General features: G+C 52.2%; 1 protein-coding gene across 1 annotated transcript in view; it reads left to right on the top strand.

Moving 5' to 3' along the window:
• The window catches only part of LOC146839194 (CD5 antigen-like), a 449,199-nt gene extending 435,914 nt beyond the window's left edge, over positions 1-13,285 (top strand). Inside the window, exon 7 of the mRNA XM_085603214.1 lies at positions 12,079-13,285. Coding sequence (XP_085459340.1) covers positions 12,079-12,542 — 464 coding nt within the window. The 3' untranslated portion in view covers positions 12,543-13,285. The remainder of the gene's footprint in view (positions 1-12,078) is intronic.
• The last annotated feature ends 1,981 nt before the right edge of the window (positions 13,286-15,266 follow it).

Raw genomic sequence — 15,266 nt, 5'->3', positions numbered from 1 at the left:
TCTATATGCCTTCTTTCCCAATTCTTGGGGAGAAGTCAGTTCAGAGTCAATCAAGTGTTGATGCAGTAGCTGGTTTTGACAGTTGTTAAGTATTTGTTCTCTCATGATCAAATTATACAATCCTGTATAGTCCTTAACCTCACTGCCCACTAGCCAGCCTTCCAAAGCCTTAGTGGCACAATCTACAAAGTCAGTCCAGTACTGAGTCTGTGTCTTCTGGGTATCCCTGAACAACAACCTGTATTGTTCAGTGGTTAGGCCAAACCCATCAATCAGAGCACTCTTCAGGACAGTGTAATTATTTGCATCCGCCTCACTAACTGTGAGGAGCTTGCCTCTACCTTTCTCAGAGAAGGAGAGCCACAAAATAGCTGCCCACTGACTCTGGGGTACCTGCTCTACTCTGCAGGCCCTCTCCAAAGCAGTTATCCATTTGTGGATGTCATCCCCACACTTGTAGGGAGGGACAGTCTTGCTCAGGTTTCTATTATCATAGGCCCTGTCTCTATCCTTAGGGATATTGCTGCCACCAGTGGGTTTTAACCCACTTAACTTTTGCTCTCTGGCCAGAGCAAGTTTCTCCTTGGCAAGGGCAAGTTCTTCCCTTTCAATCCTCAGATTAACTTCCCTCATTCTAGCCTTATGCTCTCTTCTCTGGGGAGAAGTCATCCCCCTATGAGAAGAGGCATTGGAGCTATGGGAGATATGGGAGTGGATAGATTCCCCTGAGGGAGATCTCCCTCTCCTCTCCCTTTGGTTAAGCCCACCTGGGGGTCTGGATGGGGGGGACCCCAATCAGATTCCCATGTATGCTTAAGTTAGCCTGGCTGAGTCTCCCAACTACTACCTGGCTATCTACCTCATCTTCTGAAGTCCCTGACTCATCTGTATGGTGAGGGGAGTCTCCTGTCGAGGGTAGACCCTCACTGGTACCTAAGGTACCATCCTGAGAGGCTTTCTGAGCATCATACTCTTCTAAAATCTCCACTAGATAAATGAGGGTAGGGTTGGAACCCTGTTTTAACTTTCTGGAGGTACACAATTGTCTCATGTCCTGAAAAGTTAGGGTATCATATCTAGAGGGTATCCTTCTAGGATTTATCTCTCCTGAGAGAGTATCATCTTGATCTCCTCTCAGAGACATGATCTGTGAGGGTGTGGTGTGTGCACCTACCTACACTAGTTGTATCTACTAAACCTCTCTAGTAGTTGTAGTCAGGGTGTGCTAGGCCCTTCAACCTACAACTGCTAAGTTCAGTAGAACTTAGGTATTTATAAGCTATGTCATATGTACCTTACAAATATCTTTGTGATCTTTCAATTTGATATCTCAAGATTACAATGGTATCACAACAGCAAGCTCAGATCCCAACCGCTGCTCACCAATGTGAGAAGTTGGCCTGATATATGATGTCACTAACTCTATTGTACACCATGTATCAGTCCAAACAACCCTTATGGTGATTGGTTGTAAAGTCAACCTTATAGACCAGCTATCCTAGTGGTAGCATGGACAAGAGCAGTCTTAGGCTAAACTCTGTATGGCATGTGAAGCCAGCTGTTATACCATTTGTAATCCCTTGAATACCAAATGAAAGGACACCACAACAGATATATATAAAAATAGAATGTATTTATTCTAGTCAAAATACCCTCAGCACTCTTTATGAGATTCGAGGTAAGTACAACACAGTCTTATTTAAGCATACATAAGTCACACAGGTAAGTAATACAGTTAGGCCCCAGGGGCCACGAAATCCATATACTAAGTAAGTGGTATAAGAACCACTGTCACGAACACAGGATAGGCCTAGGCGTAGGGAATCACTGGGGCTACACTACACTACCAGGAATTAGGAAGAAGGAGGCCCACGGGATTCAGGTGCAGAGTGGAAACACTCATGTGTAATGCGTAAAAGTCGATAGAAATAGTGATAGTTAGAAATTAAGAGTTTTAGGACACTTCTGAAGTAGCTAGGAGTTCGAGACTTGGAAACTAGACCCTAGGATAGTCAATACCCTTGTGAGCACCGGAGTACTCAAGTTACCTAGCCCACGGGCTGCGGGTGCATAGGTGTGAACTTGCATCGGGTTTCGTCGTTGACTCCTATGGATGCCTGAAGAAAAGTTGCTGACAGGCAGTCAGTGAAGAGTGTCCGATGGATTCCGGGGATGGAATCAAGAAGAAGGAGTCCTGCAAGAAGAAGGGACAGAGTCTAGGCCACCAGCCCAGGACCAGGAGGGAACCAGGAAGGAGCCAGGCGATGTCGTGAAGATGCAGGTGGAGAGGTGAAGCTTGTCTCAGCAGCCACGGGTATCAGGAGGCATCGAGGATGACCAGAACCAGGATGCAAGCTGTCCCACGAAGGCTCTTGCTGTTGGCGGTGTCGATGTCAAGTTAGACCCAACAAGCCTTGGCAAGCGCAACCCATGCAGGATGGAGGTCTTGCTTCTGTTGCAGACCAGGAAGGTCTGGGGTGCTTCCCTTTCACAGGGGAGCTTGTGCCAGTCTGGAGGAGCCGGACCAGCAAAGCAAAATAGCAGGTTCATCGTCACAGAGGTCACTAGCCAACGGGCAAGCAACCGGACAACGTGTCGAGCAACTCAGGTGCAGAGGGCCCCACGCAGAACACGTGAAGTGTGGGGAGCTGATCTTCTTTGCAGATGGTGCTCAGGAGTGGGGCTTCTCAATTTCCCAAGCACATCCTCGAGGTAGCCTCAGAAGTCACACTAGTCAGTTACTAGCCACTTTTTCCAAGTCGCCGGTCCCATGTCCCTCGTCGTCTCCACGGGTCTCAGCTTTGCTGTAGATGTGGTTCTGGTTCAGAGGTGTCTGGAAGTCACGGCGCTGGTCAGTCTCTGCAGTCGTTCCTCGTGGATCAGTCGCAAAGCAAGCAGCGGTCGCTGGATGGTGCCTGGTTCTTCAGTCTTCTTCCTGAGGTCGAATGTCGAAGGTCCAGAGTTTCTGTACAAGTTGCAGGGTAATCTAATTCTGCAGGGCTCAGCTACCTCCTAATATACTAGGCTAATGGGCTGGGCTACCTGCAAAGTCCCTCCTATGGGTGGGACCAGGAAGGGAAGTGGCTACACCCCCTTTCCTTTGTCCAGTTTCGCACCAGAGCTGGGGCTAGAGTGCCCCAGGACCGGTTTGAACTGGACTATACATGGAGCATCTTGTGTGCCCCAGGCATGTCTCATTCCTTTCAGCCCTCCCTGCCCCAATACACTAAAGTTCGTCTGGAGAGGTGCTAGCACCTCCCCAAGCAGGAAACCTATTGTCCAGGCCTCCCTGGCTGGGAGGGCTCCCAGCTACAGGAGGTCAGACTCGTGTCTGTGGCAGCAGCATCCATCTTGTGATGCTGAGGCTTTGGCTAGAGTTAAACAGTAAAGTAGGACTTTAACATGTCTCTCCCTCTAGAAGGGAGGAATAGTATCCTCATCACCAGAAATGGTATGGGGGTATTATTCCAAAGTGATAGACACCTTACACGACATGTTTCGATAAAGCCAAACCATAGTTACCATAACCGTTTAAGATTATAAGGCACTTAAGAGTATATGGTAGGCGATATCATATCACAGCTATAAGGACATGGTTCTAAAAGCTGCAGACAGTCTCAGCTCATGCTAGAGCACCATCTCACATGTTACCAAGCACTCTGCCTCCAGGATTGTTAAGGCCTGCCATAGGAGTGGCTCACAGGTACACATGTGTCTATTTTAAGTGTAGATATAGGTATACTATATCTAAGCTAGGGGTGATTACACGAACTTGCCCCAGCTGAGTGATCAGCCAGTTGTGTCTGATTGGAAGGCCTGGCCAGGGGTGGCATAATACATGCTGCAGCCCCTGGTAGGCCTAGGGTACACCTATGCCCTGGGTACCTAGGGTACACTGTACAGGGGCCAATAAGGTGATTCATACCAATTGGGTTATGTACCTAAAGTACATAGTGTGAATTTAGAGAGAGAACAGCTGGGCTATGGGTCTGGTTAGCAGGAACCAGCCACATCTAAGTCGAAAACCAGTGGAGCAAAAGCAAAAAGTGGGGGTGAACATAGAAAGCAGACCCTACTCTCCTACAGAGGATTTCTCCTGGGAGCAAGGCGATGGGATGCTCGGTGGAGGATTGCTCCTGGGGAGCGAGGTGGCGGGATGCTCGGTGGAGGATTGCTCCTGGGGGCGAGGCGGCGGGATGCTCGGTGGAGGATTGCTCCTGGGAAGCGAGGCGGTGGGATGGTCGGTGGAGGATTGCTCCTGGGGGCGAGGTGGCGGGATGCTCAGTGGAGGATTGCTCCTGGGGGCGAGGTGGCGGGATGCTCGGTGGAGGATTGCTCCTGGGGGCAAGGCGGCGGGACGGTCGGTGGAGGATTGCTCCTGGGAGCGAGGCGGCGGGACGGTCGGTGGAGGATTGCTCCTGGGGAGCGAGGCGGCGGGATGCTCGGTGGAGGATTGCTCATGGGGAGCGAGGCGGCGGGATGGTGGGTGGAGGATTGCTCCTGGGGGCGAGTTGGCGGGATGCTCTGTGGAGGATTGCTCCTGGGGGCGAGGCGGCGGGATGCTCGGTGGAGGATTGCTCCTGGGGGCGAGGCGGCAGGACGGTCGGTGGAGGATTGCTCCTGGGGAGCGAAGCGGCGGGATGCTCGGTGGAGGATTGCTCATGAGGAGCGAGGCAGCGGGATGCTCGGTGGAGGATTGCTCCTGGGGGCGAGGCGGCAGAATGCTCAGTGGAGGATTGCTCCTGGGAGCAAGGCGGCAGGATGCTCGGTGGAGAATTGCTCCTGGGGAGCGAGGCGGCGGGATGCTCGTTGGAGGATTGCTCCTGGGGGCGAGGCAGCTGGACGGTCATGGGAGGATAGCTCCTGGGGAGCGAGGCAGCGGGATGCTCGGTGGAGGATTGCTCCTGGGGAAGGGGGAGCGAGGCAGCGGGATGGTCGGTGGAGGATTGCTCCTGGGGAGTGAGGCGGCGGGATGGTCGGTGGAGGTTTGCTCCTGGGGAATGGGGAGCGAGGTGGCGGGATGGTCAGTGGAGGATTGCTCCTGGGAGCGAGGCGGCGGGATGGTCGGTGGATGATTGCTCCTAGGGGCCAGGTGGCGCGATGGTCAGTGGAGGATTGCTCCTGGGCAGCGAGGTGGCGGGATGCTTTGTGGAGGATTGCTCCTGGGAGCAAGGCGGCAGGGTACTCGGTGGAGGATTGCTCCTGGGGAATGGGGAGCGAGGCGGTGGGATGCTCGGTGGAAGATTGCTCCTGGGGAGCGAGGCAGTGGGATGCTCGGTGGAGGATTGCTCCTGGGGAGCGAGGCGGTGGGATGGTTGGTGGAGGATTGCTCCTGGGAGCGAGTCGGCAGGATGGTCGGTGGAGGATTTCTCCTGGGGGCGAGGTGGCGGGATGCTTGGTGGAAGATTGCTCCAGGGGAGCGAGGCGGCGGGATGGTCAGTGGAGGATTGCTCCTGGGGGTCAGGCGGCGGGATGGTCGGTGGAGGATTTCTCCTGGTGGCGAGGCGGCAGGATGCTCAGTGGAGGATTGCTCTTGGGGGCGAGGCGGCGGGATGCTCGGTGGAGGATTGCTCCTGGGGAAGCGTGGCAGCAGGATGCTCGGTGGAGGATTGCTCCTGGGGGCGAGGCGGTGGGATGGTCGGTGGAGGATTGCTCCTGGGGGCGAGGCAGTGGAATGGTCAGTGGAGGATTGCTCCTGGGGGCGAGGCAGAGGAATGGTCGGTGGAGGATTGCTCCTGGGGACGAGGCGGCGGGATGCTCGTTGGAGGATTGCTCCTGGGGAATGGGGAGCGAGGCGGCAGGATGCTCATGGAGGATTGCTCCTGGGGAATGGGGAGAGAGGCGGCGGGATGCTCGGTGGAGGATTGCTCCTGGGGAGCGAGGCGGCGGGATGCTCGGTGGAGGATTGCTCCTGGGGCGAGGCGGCGGGAGGCTCGGTGGAGGATGTGAGAAGTTGGCCTGATATATGATGTCACTAATACTTGTGTACACCTTGTATCAGTCCAAACAACCCTTATGGTGATTGGTTGTAAAGTCAACCTTATAGACCAGCTATCCTAGTGGTAGCATGGACAAGAGCAGTCTTAGGCTAAACTCTGTATGGCATGTGAAGCCAGCTGTTATACCATTTGTAATCCCTTGAATACCAAATGAAAGGACACCACAACAGATATGTATGAAAATAGAATGTATTCATTCTAGTCAAACCCTCAGCACTCTTTATGAGATTTGAGGTAAGTACAACACAGTCTTATTTAAGCATACATAAGTCACACAGGTAAGTAATACAGTTAGGCCCTAGGGGCCACGAAATCCATATACTAAGTAAGTGGTATAAGAACCACTGTCACGAACACTGGATAGGCCTAGGGAATCACTGGGGCTACACTACACTACCAGGAATTAGGAAGTAGGAGGCCCACGGGATTCAGGTGCAGAGTGGAAACACTCATGTGTAATGCGTAAAAGTCGATAGAAATAGTGATAGTTAGAAATTAAGAGTTTTAGGACACTTCTGAAGTAGCTAGGAGTTCGAGACTTGGAAACTAGACCCTAGGATAGTCAATACCCTTGTGAGCACCGGAGTACTCAAGTTACCTAGCCCACGGGCTGCGGGTGCATAGGTGTGAACTTGCGTCGGGTTTTGTCGTTGACTCCTATGGATGCCTGAAGAAAAGTTGCTGACAGGCAGTCAGTGAAGAGTGTCCGGTGGATTCCGGGGATGGAATCAAGAAGAAGGAGTCCTGCAAGAAGAAGGGACAGAGTCTAGGCCACCAGCCCAGGAGGGAACCAGGAAGGAGCCAGGCGATGTCGTGAAGATGCAGGTGGAGAGGTGAAGCTTGTCTCAGCAGCCACGGGTATCAGGAGGCGTCGAGGATGACCAGAACCAGGATGCGAGCTGTCCCACGAAGGCTCTTGCTGTCGGCGGCGTCGATGTCGAGTTAGACCCAACAAGCCTTGGCAAGCGCAACCCACGCAGGATGGAGGTCTTGCTTCTGTTGCAGACCAGGAAGGTCTGGGGTGCTTCCCTTTCACAGGGGAGCGTGTGCCAGTCTGGAGGAGCCGGACCAGCAAAGCAAAATAGCAGGTTCATCGTCACAGAGGTCACTAGCGAACGGGCAAGCAACCGGACAACGTGTCGAGCAACTCAGGTGCAGAGGGGCCCACGCAGAACACGTGAAGTGTGGGGAGCTGATCTTCTTTGCAGATGGTGCTCAGGAGTGGGGCTTCTCAATTCCCCAAGCACATCCTCGAGGTAGCCTCAGAAGTCACGCTAGTCAGTTACTAGCCACTTTTCCCAAGTCGCCGGTCCCACGTCCCTCGTCGCCTCCACGGGTCTCAGCTTTGCTGTAGATGTGGATCTGGTTCAGAGGTGTCTGGAAGTCACGGCTCTGGTCAGTCTATGCAGTCGTTCCTCGTGGATCAGTCGCAAAGCAAGCAGCGGTCGCTGGATGGTGCCTGGTTCTTCAGTCTTCTTCCTGAGTTCGAATGTCGAAGGTCCAGAGTTTCTCTACAAGTTGCAGGGTAATCTAATTCTGCAGGGCTCAGCTACCTCCTAATATACTAGGCTAATGGGCTGGGCTACCTGCAAAGTCCCTCCTATGGGTGGGACCAGGAAGGGGAGTGGCTACACCCCCTTTCCTTAGTCCAGTTTCGCACCAGAGCTGGGGCTGGAGTGCCCCAGGACCGGTTTGAACTGGACTATGCATGGAGCATCTTGTGTGCCCCAGGCATGTCTCATTCCTTTCAGCCCTCCCTGCCCCAATACACTAAAGTTCGTCTGGAGAGGAGCTAGCACCTCCCAAAGCAGGAAACCTATTGTCCAGGCCTCCCTGGCTGGGAGGGCTCCCAGCTACAGGAGGTCAGACTCGTGTCTGTGGCAGCAGCATCCATCTTGTGATGCTGAGGCTTTGGTTAGAGTTAAACAGTAAAGTAGGACTTTAACATGTCTCTCCCTCTAGAAGGGAGGAATAGTATCCTCATCAGCAGAAATGGTATGGGGGTATTATTCCAAAGTGATAGACACCTTACACAACATGTTTCGATAAAGCCAAACCATAGTTACCATAACCGTTTAAGATTATAAGGCACTTAAGAGTATATGGTAGGCGATATCATAGAACAGCTATAAGGACATGGTTCCGAAAGCTGCAGACAGGCTCAGGTCATGCTAGAGCACCATCTCACTTGTTACCAAGCACTCTGCCTCCAGGATTGTTAAGGCCTGCCATAGGAGTGGCTCACAGGTACACATGTGTCTATTTTAAGTGTAGATATAGGTATACTATATCTAAGCAAGGGGTGATTACACGACCTTGCCCCAGCTGAGTGATCAGCCAGTTGTGTCTGATTGGAAGGCCAGGGGTGGCATAATACATGCTGCAGCCCCTGGTAGGCCTAGGGTACACCTATGCCCTGGGTACATAGGGTACACTGTACAGGGGCCAATAAGGTGATTCTTACCAATTGGGTTATGTACCTTAAGTACATAGTGTGAATTTAGAGAGAGAACAGCTGGGCTGTGGGTCTGGTTAGCAGGAACCAGCCACATCTAAGTCGAAAACCAGTGGAGCAAAAGCAAAAAGTGGGGGTGAACATAGAAAGCAGACCCTACTCTCCTACAGAGGATTGCTCCTGGGAGCGAGGCGATGGGATGCTCGGTGGAGGATTGCTCCTGGGGAGCGAGGGGGCGGGATGCTCGGTGGAGGATTGGCTCCTGGGGAGCGAGGTGGCGGGATGGTCGGTGGAGGATTGCTCCTGGGGAATGGGGAGCGAGGCGGCGGGATGGTCGGTGGAGGATTGCTCCTGGGGACCGAGGCGGCGGGATGGTCGGTGGAGGTTTGCTCCTGGGGAATGGGGAGCGAGGCGGCGGGATGGTCGGTGGAGGATTGCTCCTGGGGAGCGAGGCGGCAGGATGGTCGGTGGAGGATTGCTCCTGGGGAGCGAGGCGGCGGGATGGTCGGTGGAGGGTTGCTTCTGGGGAGCGAGGCGGCTGGATGCTCGGTGGAGGATTGCTCCTGGGAGCGAGGCGGCGGGATGCTCGGTGGAGGATTGCTCCTGGGGAGCGAGGCGGTGGGATGCTTGGTGGAGGATTGTTCCTAGGAGCGAGGCGGCGGGATGCTCGGTGGAGGATTGCTCCTGGGGAGCGAGGCGGCAGGATGGTCGGTGGAGGATTGCTCCTGGGGAGCGAGGCGGCGGGATGGTCGGTGGAGGGTTGCTCCTGGGGAGCGAGGCGGCTGGATGCTCGGTGGAGGATAGCTCCTGGGGGCGAGGCGGCGGGATGCCCGGTGGAGGATTGCTCCTGGGGAGCGAGGCGGTGGGATGCTCGGTGGAGGATTGCTCCTGGGGAATGGGGAGCGAGGCGGCAGGATGGTCGGTGGAGGATTGCTCCTGGGGAGCGAGGTGGCGGGATGGTCGGTGGAGGTTTGCTCCTGGGGAATGGGGAGTGAGGCGGCAGGATGGTCGGTGGAGGATTGCTCCTGGGGAGTGAGGCGGCAGGATGGTTGGTGGAGGATTGCTCCTGGGGAGCGAGGCGGCGGGATGGTCGGTGGAGGGTTGCTCCTGGGGAGCGAGGTGGCTGGATGCTCGGTGGAGGATTGCTACTGGGAGCGAGGCGGCGGGATGCTCGGTGGAGAGTTGCTCCTGGGGGCGAGGCGGCGGGATGCTCGATGAAGTATTGCTCCTGGGGGCGAGGCGGCGGGCTGGTCGGTGGTGGATTGCTCCTGGGGGTGAGGCGACGGGATGCTCAGTGGAGGATTGCAGCGATTTCATGATTGTAGGTTCATTTGTTGAATGCTTCTGTTTACTCACTCTGTGCCCTGAGAGCGGCCCGGAGACAGGCCGAGGTTAAACGTGAGGGGATGTTCTTTGGGGAGCACGGCTGTGCACCCTAACTACGTTCCATCCTTCCACACAAACATAAAAAGTTCCACTTGAGGCGTTTTGGGTGTTGATCAGCTCTGGAGGATGCTTGCCCTCTGAAACGCTCACTCTGCCACTGGCGACAGATTAAATTGCACATTAAATAACACGATTTTAACAAAATAATACGTGTGAGGAGATCTATTTATGAGTTTAAACATACTTTGTTCATTTGCCCTCTCAATCAGACCATGTGCACTCCTACGTTAGACATATGATGCAGCGTGGGTGCTGTACTGTGCAGAACAATTCAACACAAGGGAAGTTTTAAAGTTAGTCCACGTACATCATGTTTGGCTTAACTGAACCCTTCCGTACAAATCCTGTGCTAGACATTACATTCGATAGGGCAAAGGTGTGTGCTGGTAATAGGCAGCGTGTCTGTGCACATTCAAAGGGCAAGAGAGCAGCAGTAGAATATGTAAGTAGATGGGGGGATATTCTCAAGAACGTGCGATAATCATCGTCAAAATAGGTTATTTTCATATCGTGTATCGCAGGAAAATAACTTTGTGTTAACGTCGTATTCTCAACACGGCGGTAACATGGGATAGTTTCCCGTTAACGCAAGAAATGTCTGTGATAAAAATTTAAGCCTGGGCGTAGTTCACGTAGTAGTACTACACGTAGCTAAATGGAGTACACAAATATCTACGTTCAGCTATTCCTCAAACTGCGTAGTGCTACGCACTGAGCAATAATTACACACTACAAGTTAGGATAATGTGCATTTATATCTTTATATGCTAAAATGCATATAGTCCTTTCACAAAAGTGAAAATAATAAATTAGAAAGCAGTGAGAGAGAACCAAGCAGATGCCTTGAAAACAAAAAGCACATCTTCTTGAACGATGCGGCGGTGGTCCCATCCTCTGAGGACCACCCCAAGCACAGTTATTGGCAAAAATACAATCCCAACCAAAGGCCCTGCAAAGCATTATGGGACAAGATTAGCAAGTGGGCAGTGAATATTATAGTATCCAATATCAAAATAATTCTACAAAGAGCTGCAGTTCAACTAGTCATTACTAGATGTCCCTCACGAGTCGACACGAGTCAAATGCAAAAGCTTCATGAAAGGGTTTCAATGCTATTGCATTTGACTCGTGAGGGACATCTAGTAACGACGAATGGTACTGCAGCTTGATGTAACAATAATTTCAAAGCTTTTGCATTTGACTCGTGAGGGACATCTAGTAACGACTAGTTGAACTGCAGCTCTTTGTAGAATTATTTTGATATTGGACACTATAATATTCACTGCCCACTGCTAATCTAGTCCCATAATGCTTTGCAGGGCCTTTGGTTGGGACTGTATTTTTGCCCATAACTGTGCTTGGGGTGGTCCTAGGAGGAAGGGACCACCACGGAATCGTTCACCAGCATGATATGCTCTTTGTGTTCAAGGTATCTGCTTGGTCCTCACCCTAGGTTAGGGGGGACCCCAAAATCATCACCTCTCTCATTGCCTAAGTTTTACATCCATAGTTCACTTTTGTGGATTGGTTAAGCTTTTTAGCATGTAAAATTGTTTTAGCAAAGCATTTGTGTGCATTGTTGTTATTGCTGCTGCACTACGTGTTGTAGCACAGTTTTTGCATGCCACAACACTGAGGTGACTGAGTGTGGACCACATCCATAAAGGAGCAGGTCATACTCTGACACATCGACGTGCACAAACAACTCCTGACGTCAACAACACATCTGTGGACAAACCATGCCTCAGAGTCCCAACTCCCACCAAGAGCCCAATTTACGCAAGTATGCAACATTTCAGCACTGTATAAGCACAGAAGTCGAAGGCACACCGCTTGGAAGGGATAAGGGGCAGCAAAATCAGAGATGCAGGGGCGACTCACCCAAAATGCATCACACACATATAACATTGAGAGCACATCAACATTCACAACAGGACAAATGATACAACTGGTGCCGCTTGTGTGTAGAAACTGGCCAATGATATTTGGCATAGCAGGGAAATGTGAGATGGCAATGTACAGGTACAAACACGTAATGTTGTCGAAATGTCCACTGTCCTGCTTCAAATAGGCAGCTCCTTCCAAATGGTCACAATGTACATTGTTATGCTGTCTGTATGTAAACTTGTACAATGCGTCAACACACATGTTAAACTACATCTCCCCTTCACATTGCAGAGGGAGAATCAACACCTCCTGCACAGCAGACAGAACATCTCTTCACTGATGATGAAGAGGACCTCCACACCTTCGACCCCGACGCCCTCCAAGAGCTCATGGACAGCTTCGACACCTCACCTCCAGGAGCAGGGCAGCCCAACTGCATCGAGAAGACCTCGCCCCTGCACAGACCACACAACAGGAAGCACCCACCACCATGGCTGTCTTCCCAGGACCCCCACAAACAACACATGGCCTTCCAACACCATCAGTTAGGGTGCCAGGAGAAGATGGCTGATCAGGTGCGGGTGGGGTTCGGCCTCATGGCAGCCAAACTAGATGCCATACATGGGTGTTCAAGTCCCATCAGGGACAACTTACAGTCCCTAACGGACACCCACAGTCCGCTCCATGATCTGCAACGATCCATGGCTGACATTACTGGAGTCCTGACTCTGAGAAAAGAACAACTGTCTAGTTAGAGTGGCTCCAGCGATGTCAGCCGGCAGTTGGGACACATGCGGAGGATCATGGAAAACATGGAGCGGATGCAGGTAGAAAGAATGGTTGCCACGGCTGCACTCCAGCGAGATGTAGCTGGGATCTTCCATGCCCTGCAGACCTTCATTATGGCATTGCTGCCACAAACCTGGCACGGATGAATGCTGCTGCTACTATTCCATCCACATCACCGCCCCCTGAAGTGTCAGTGCCACACAGTGCGGCGGACAATCCACCTCCGGCCCCTGATGTGTCACTGCCACACCGTTTGGCAGAAATTCCACCTCTGGACCCTGCTATGTCAGTGCCACACAGTTCTGCAGACAAAACCCCACAACCCACATGTGAGGAACATGAGACATCAGAGGACGAAGATGCTGATGATTCTGCCTTAGAGGTAAGAAGGAAGCGGTAGCATTCATCTCCGCCATATGGCCTGTTTCTGCTTGATTCTGCCCTCTGTATCATCACCTTCCACTGTCCCCCGATACTTTCTGCGACACTCACCTTGGACCTCGACATGGACTGCCATATTCTGTTTGATTACCAATGACACAGCAATCAGTCTGCAGACTGAACTCTTCCTCTTCCGATGAACTTGTCATTCCCTAAAGGACTCTGGCTGGCCCTCCACGGGTCAACAATGTAAAGTGGGGTTTGCATGGCCCTGTACTGCTCCAGCTTCAACACTCCACTGAATGTTAAGTAAACATTCAAATTCATATCACTGGGTGATGTCTATGATCATTCAAGTATGAAAGAATGGATGAATATAGGGTCAGTGATTCCCCCTATGTCCATGTTGCTCATGTGGGACTTGAGTCACAGGGTGCAATATTGCCGACTGCGGTCCGGGTGGTGCCGACACTACAACAGAGACACACACATTTGTTGTTTTCTTGTCCAGCCCAGAATTGAACCACACCCAAAGCTAAATGTCCCAGGTCTTCCCGGTAGTTATCTGCTGATCACTGGTCTAGTTGTCAGCATGCCACAGTCACTCCCTGATAGCTGGTTTACACCCACACCACACCCATCCAGCAGAGGGATCACAGGACATGTGAGCCTGCTAAAAAATGGGGCCTACCACATCACATTTCCCACTGCTGGAGGTGACATGATGGCGTCCGCACCACGAGACTCAATCATAAAGGGTCCATGACTTGTGGCGCACTGGGTTAGTGCCACCCAATGCACTGCAGCCGGCACGGGCCTACCACCATGGGACGATGACTTGCGGTGTACAGAGTTGGAGGCACCAGAGCTGAGCATCCAAGACATGTGTGAGGAAGTTTGATAGGGCTGGCTGCGAGATTCCTCTGACTATGGCAGTTGTTGGTTGTAAGGTACCAGAGGCCAACAGGTGCAGCACAGCCAGCAGCTTTGTCTGCAAAGGGATGTTGCTTCTCCTCTGTGTTCGTACCGTCAGACTGTGTGCAATGTGGGCCATGATGGAGATAATGATTGTCCTTTTGAGCCTATAGTGGGCAATGGCATCCTATGGCGTTGAGTCTCTGAGGCTGGTGCATTTTAGGAACGTCTGCTGTCTTGTTCTGCGCTGCTTAGGTGGTAGTCCAGGGGGCTGGTGGTCCTGGGGGTAAGGTCAGGGGGAGGCCTGGGGGTGGTAGATGTGGGTGTTGTGGCACTCTTGGGTCTCCAAGCTGCATGATCATTGGCTCCATGGCATCTGTTGGTCTTCAGATGTGGCTCTGGGCTGGGCTCCCTTTCATACTGCAGGTTGTCGTCCTGCTTAACACCACTAAATGGCAGGTGTTAAATCCCTGCTGCTAACGCGCCTTATCACCTGTTTTCGGATCACTCCGCTAATCTGGCTGTTTGTTGAGAATATTGCGAAGTGGTGTGTTCATGTGTTTTTGCACGGGAACGCCTACTCGGCATATCATTCGCTTTACTTGTCACGCTCATCCTTGGCGATGTTTTTTGTGGAAGCTATCGCTGGAAAACTGGCGATGTCGGCAGTTTGCACCAGCTTGAGAATAGGGCAATAAATCTATCACCACTTTCGTGGCACTAAAGTGCTGATAAAGTGGATTTAAGTCCCTGAGAATATGCCCCAGAGTGTGCTGCGATTCTCTCTCTCCCTGGTGCAATGAGTGCAGCGACTTTGCTTGCTGCGTTGCTTTCCCGAGGCCCTCTTCATCCCAGGCTCCTGCACATATGGCACCAGTTCCTGCGCAAAAGCCTTTTCTTGCCTGCATGAAAGTAAGCGAACACCCCCTCACATTTCACAGGCATGGTACGTGCACCACAAGAAAGTCCGTTGAAGAAGGCATTCTATAAGATGAAAGTGCCCCAGGAGCATGAACGACGAGCTCAAACTCCCACTACACTCTGACCGTATTTATGCAATTCTGGGGCATATCAGCGAGCTGGCGATGAAAAATGATCGCCGCTTTAGCGTCCGTTTTCGGACGAAAAGCGGCGATAATTTTATCGCTTGGTCCTCAAGGTCACGCTAACGCGTGATTCCTTGCTTCAGCTCCCTTTCCCATAATGCCCACCTTGGCATCTCTAATGAGATGCAAAGTGGGCGTTCCGTCCCAAAATAACTGGAGAAATGTCGCTAAGCGACATCTCTCCAATTATCAAGAGAATTGCTAACAGGCATAGCGATAAGAAAAGTAGCGCTAACCACAGTTAACGCTACTTTCCTTACGCCTGCTATAATGGCTAAGTATGCCCTG

The sequence above is a fragment of the Triturus cristatus genome, chromosome 4_2 (genome assembly GCF_964204655.1).
Source record: "Triturus cristatus chromosome 4_2, aTriCri1.1, whole genome shotgun sequence".
NCBI classification, from domain to species: Eukaryota; Metazoa; Chordata; class Amphibia; order Caudata; family Salamandridae; genus Triturus; species Triturus cristatus.
The sequence above is the reverse complement of the archived record's forward strand: the minus strand, read 5'-3'. Positions and strand labels throughout refer to the sequence as shown.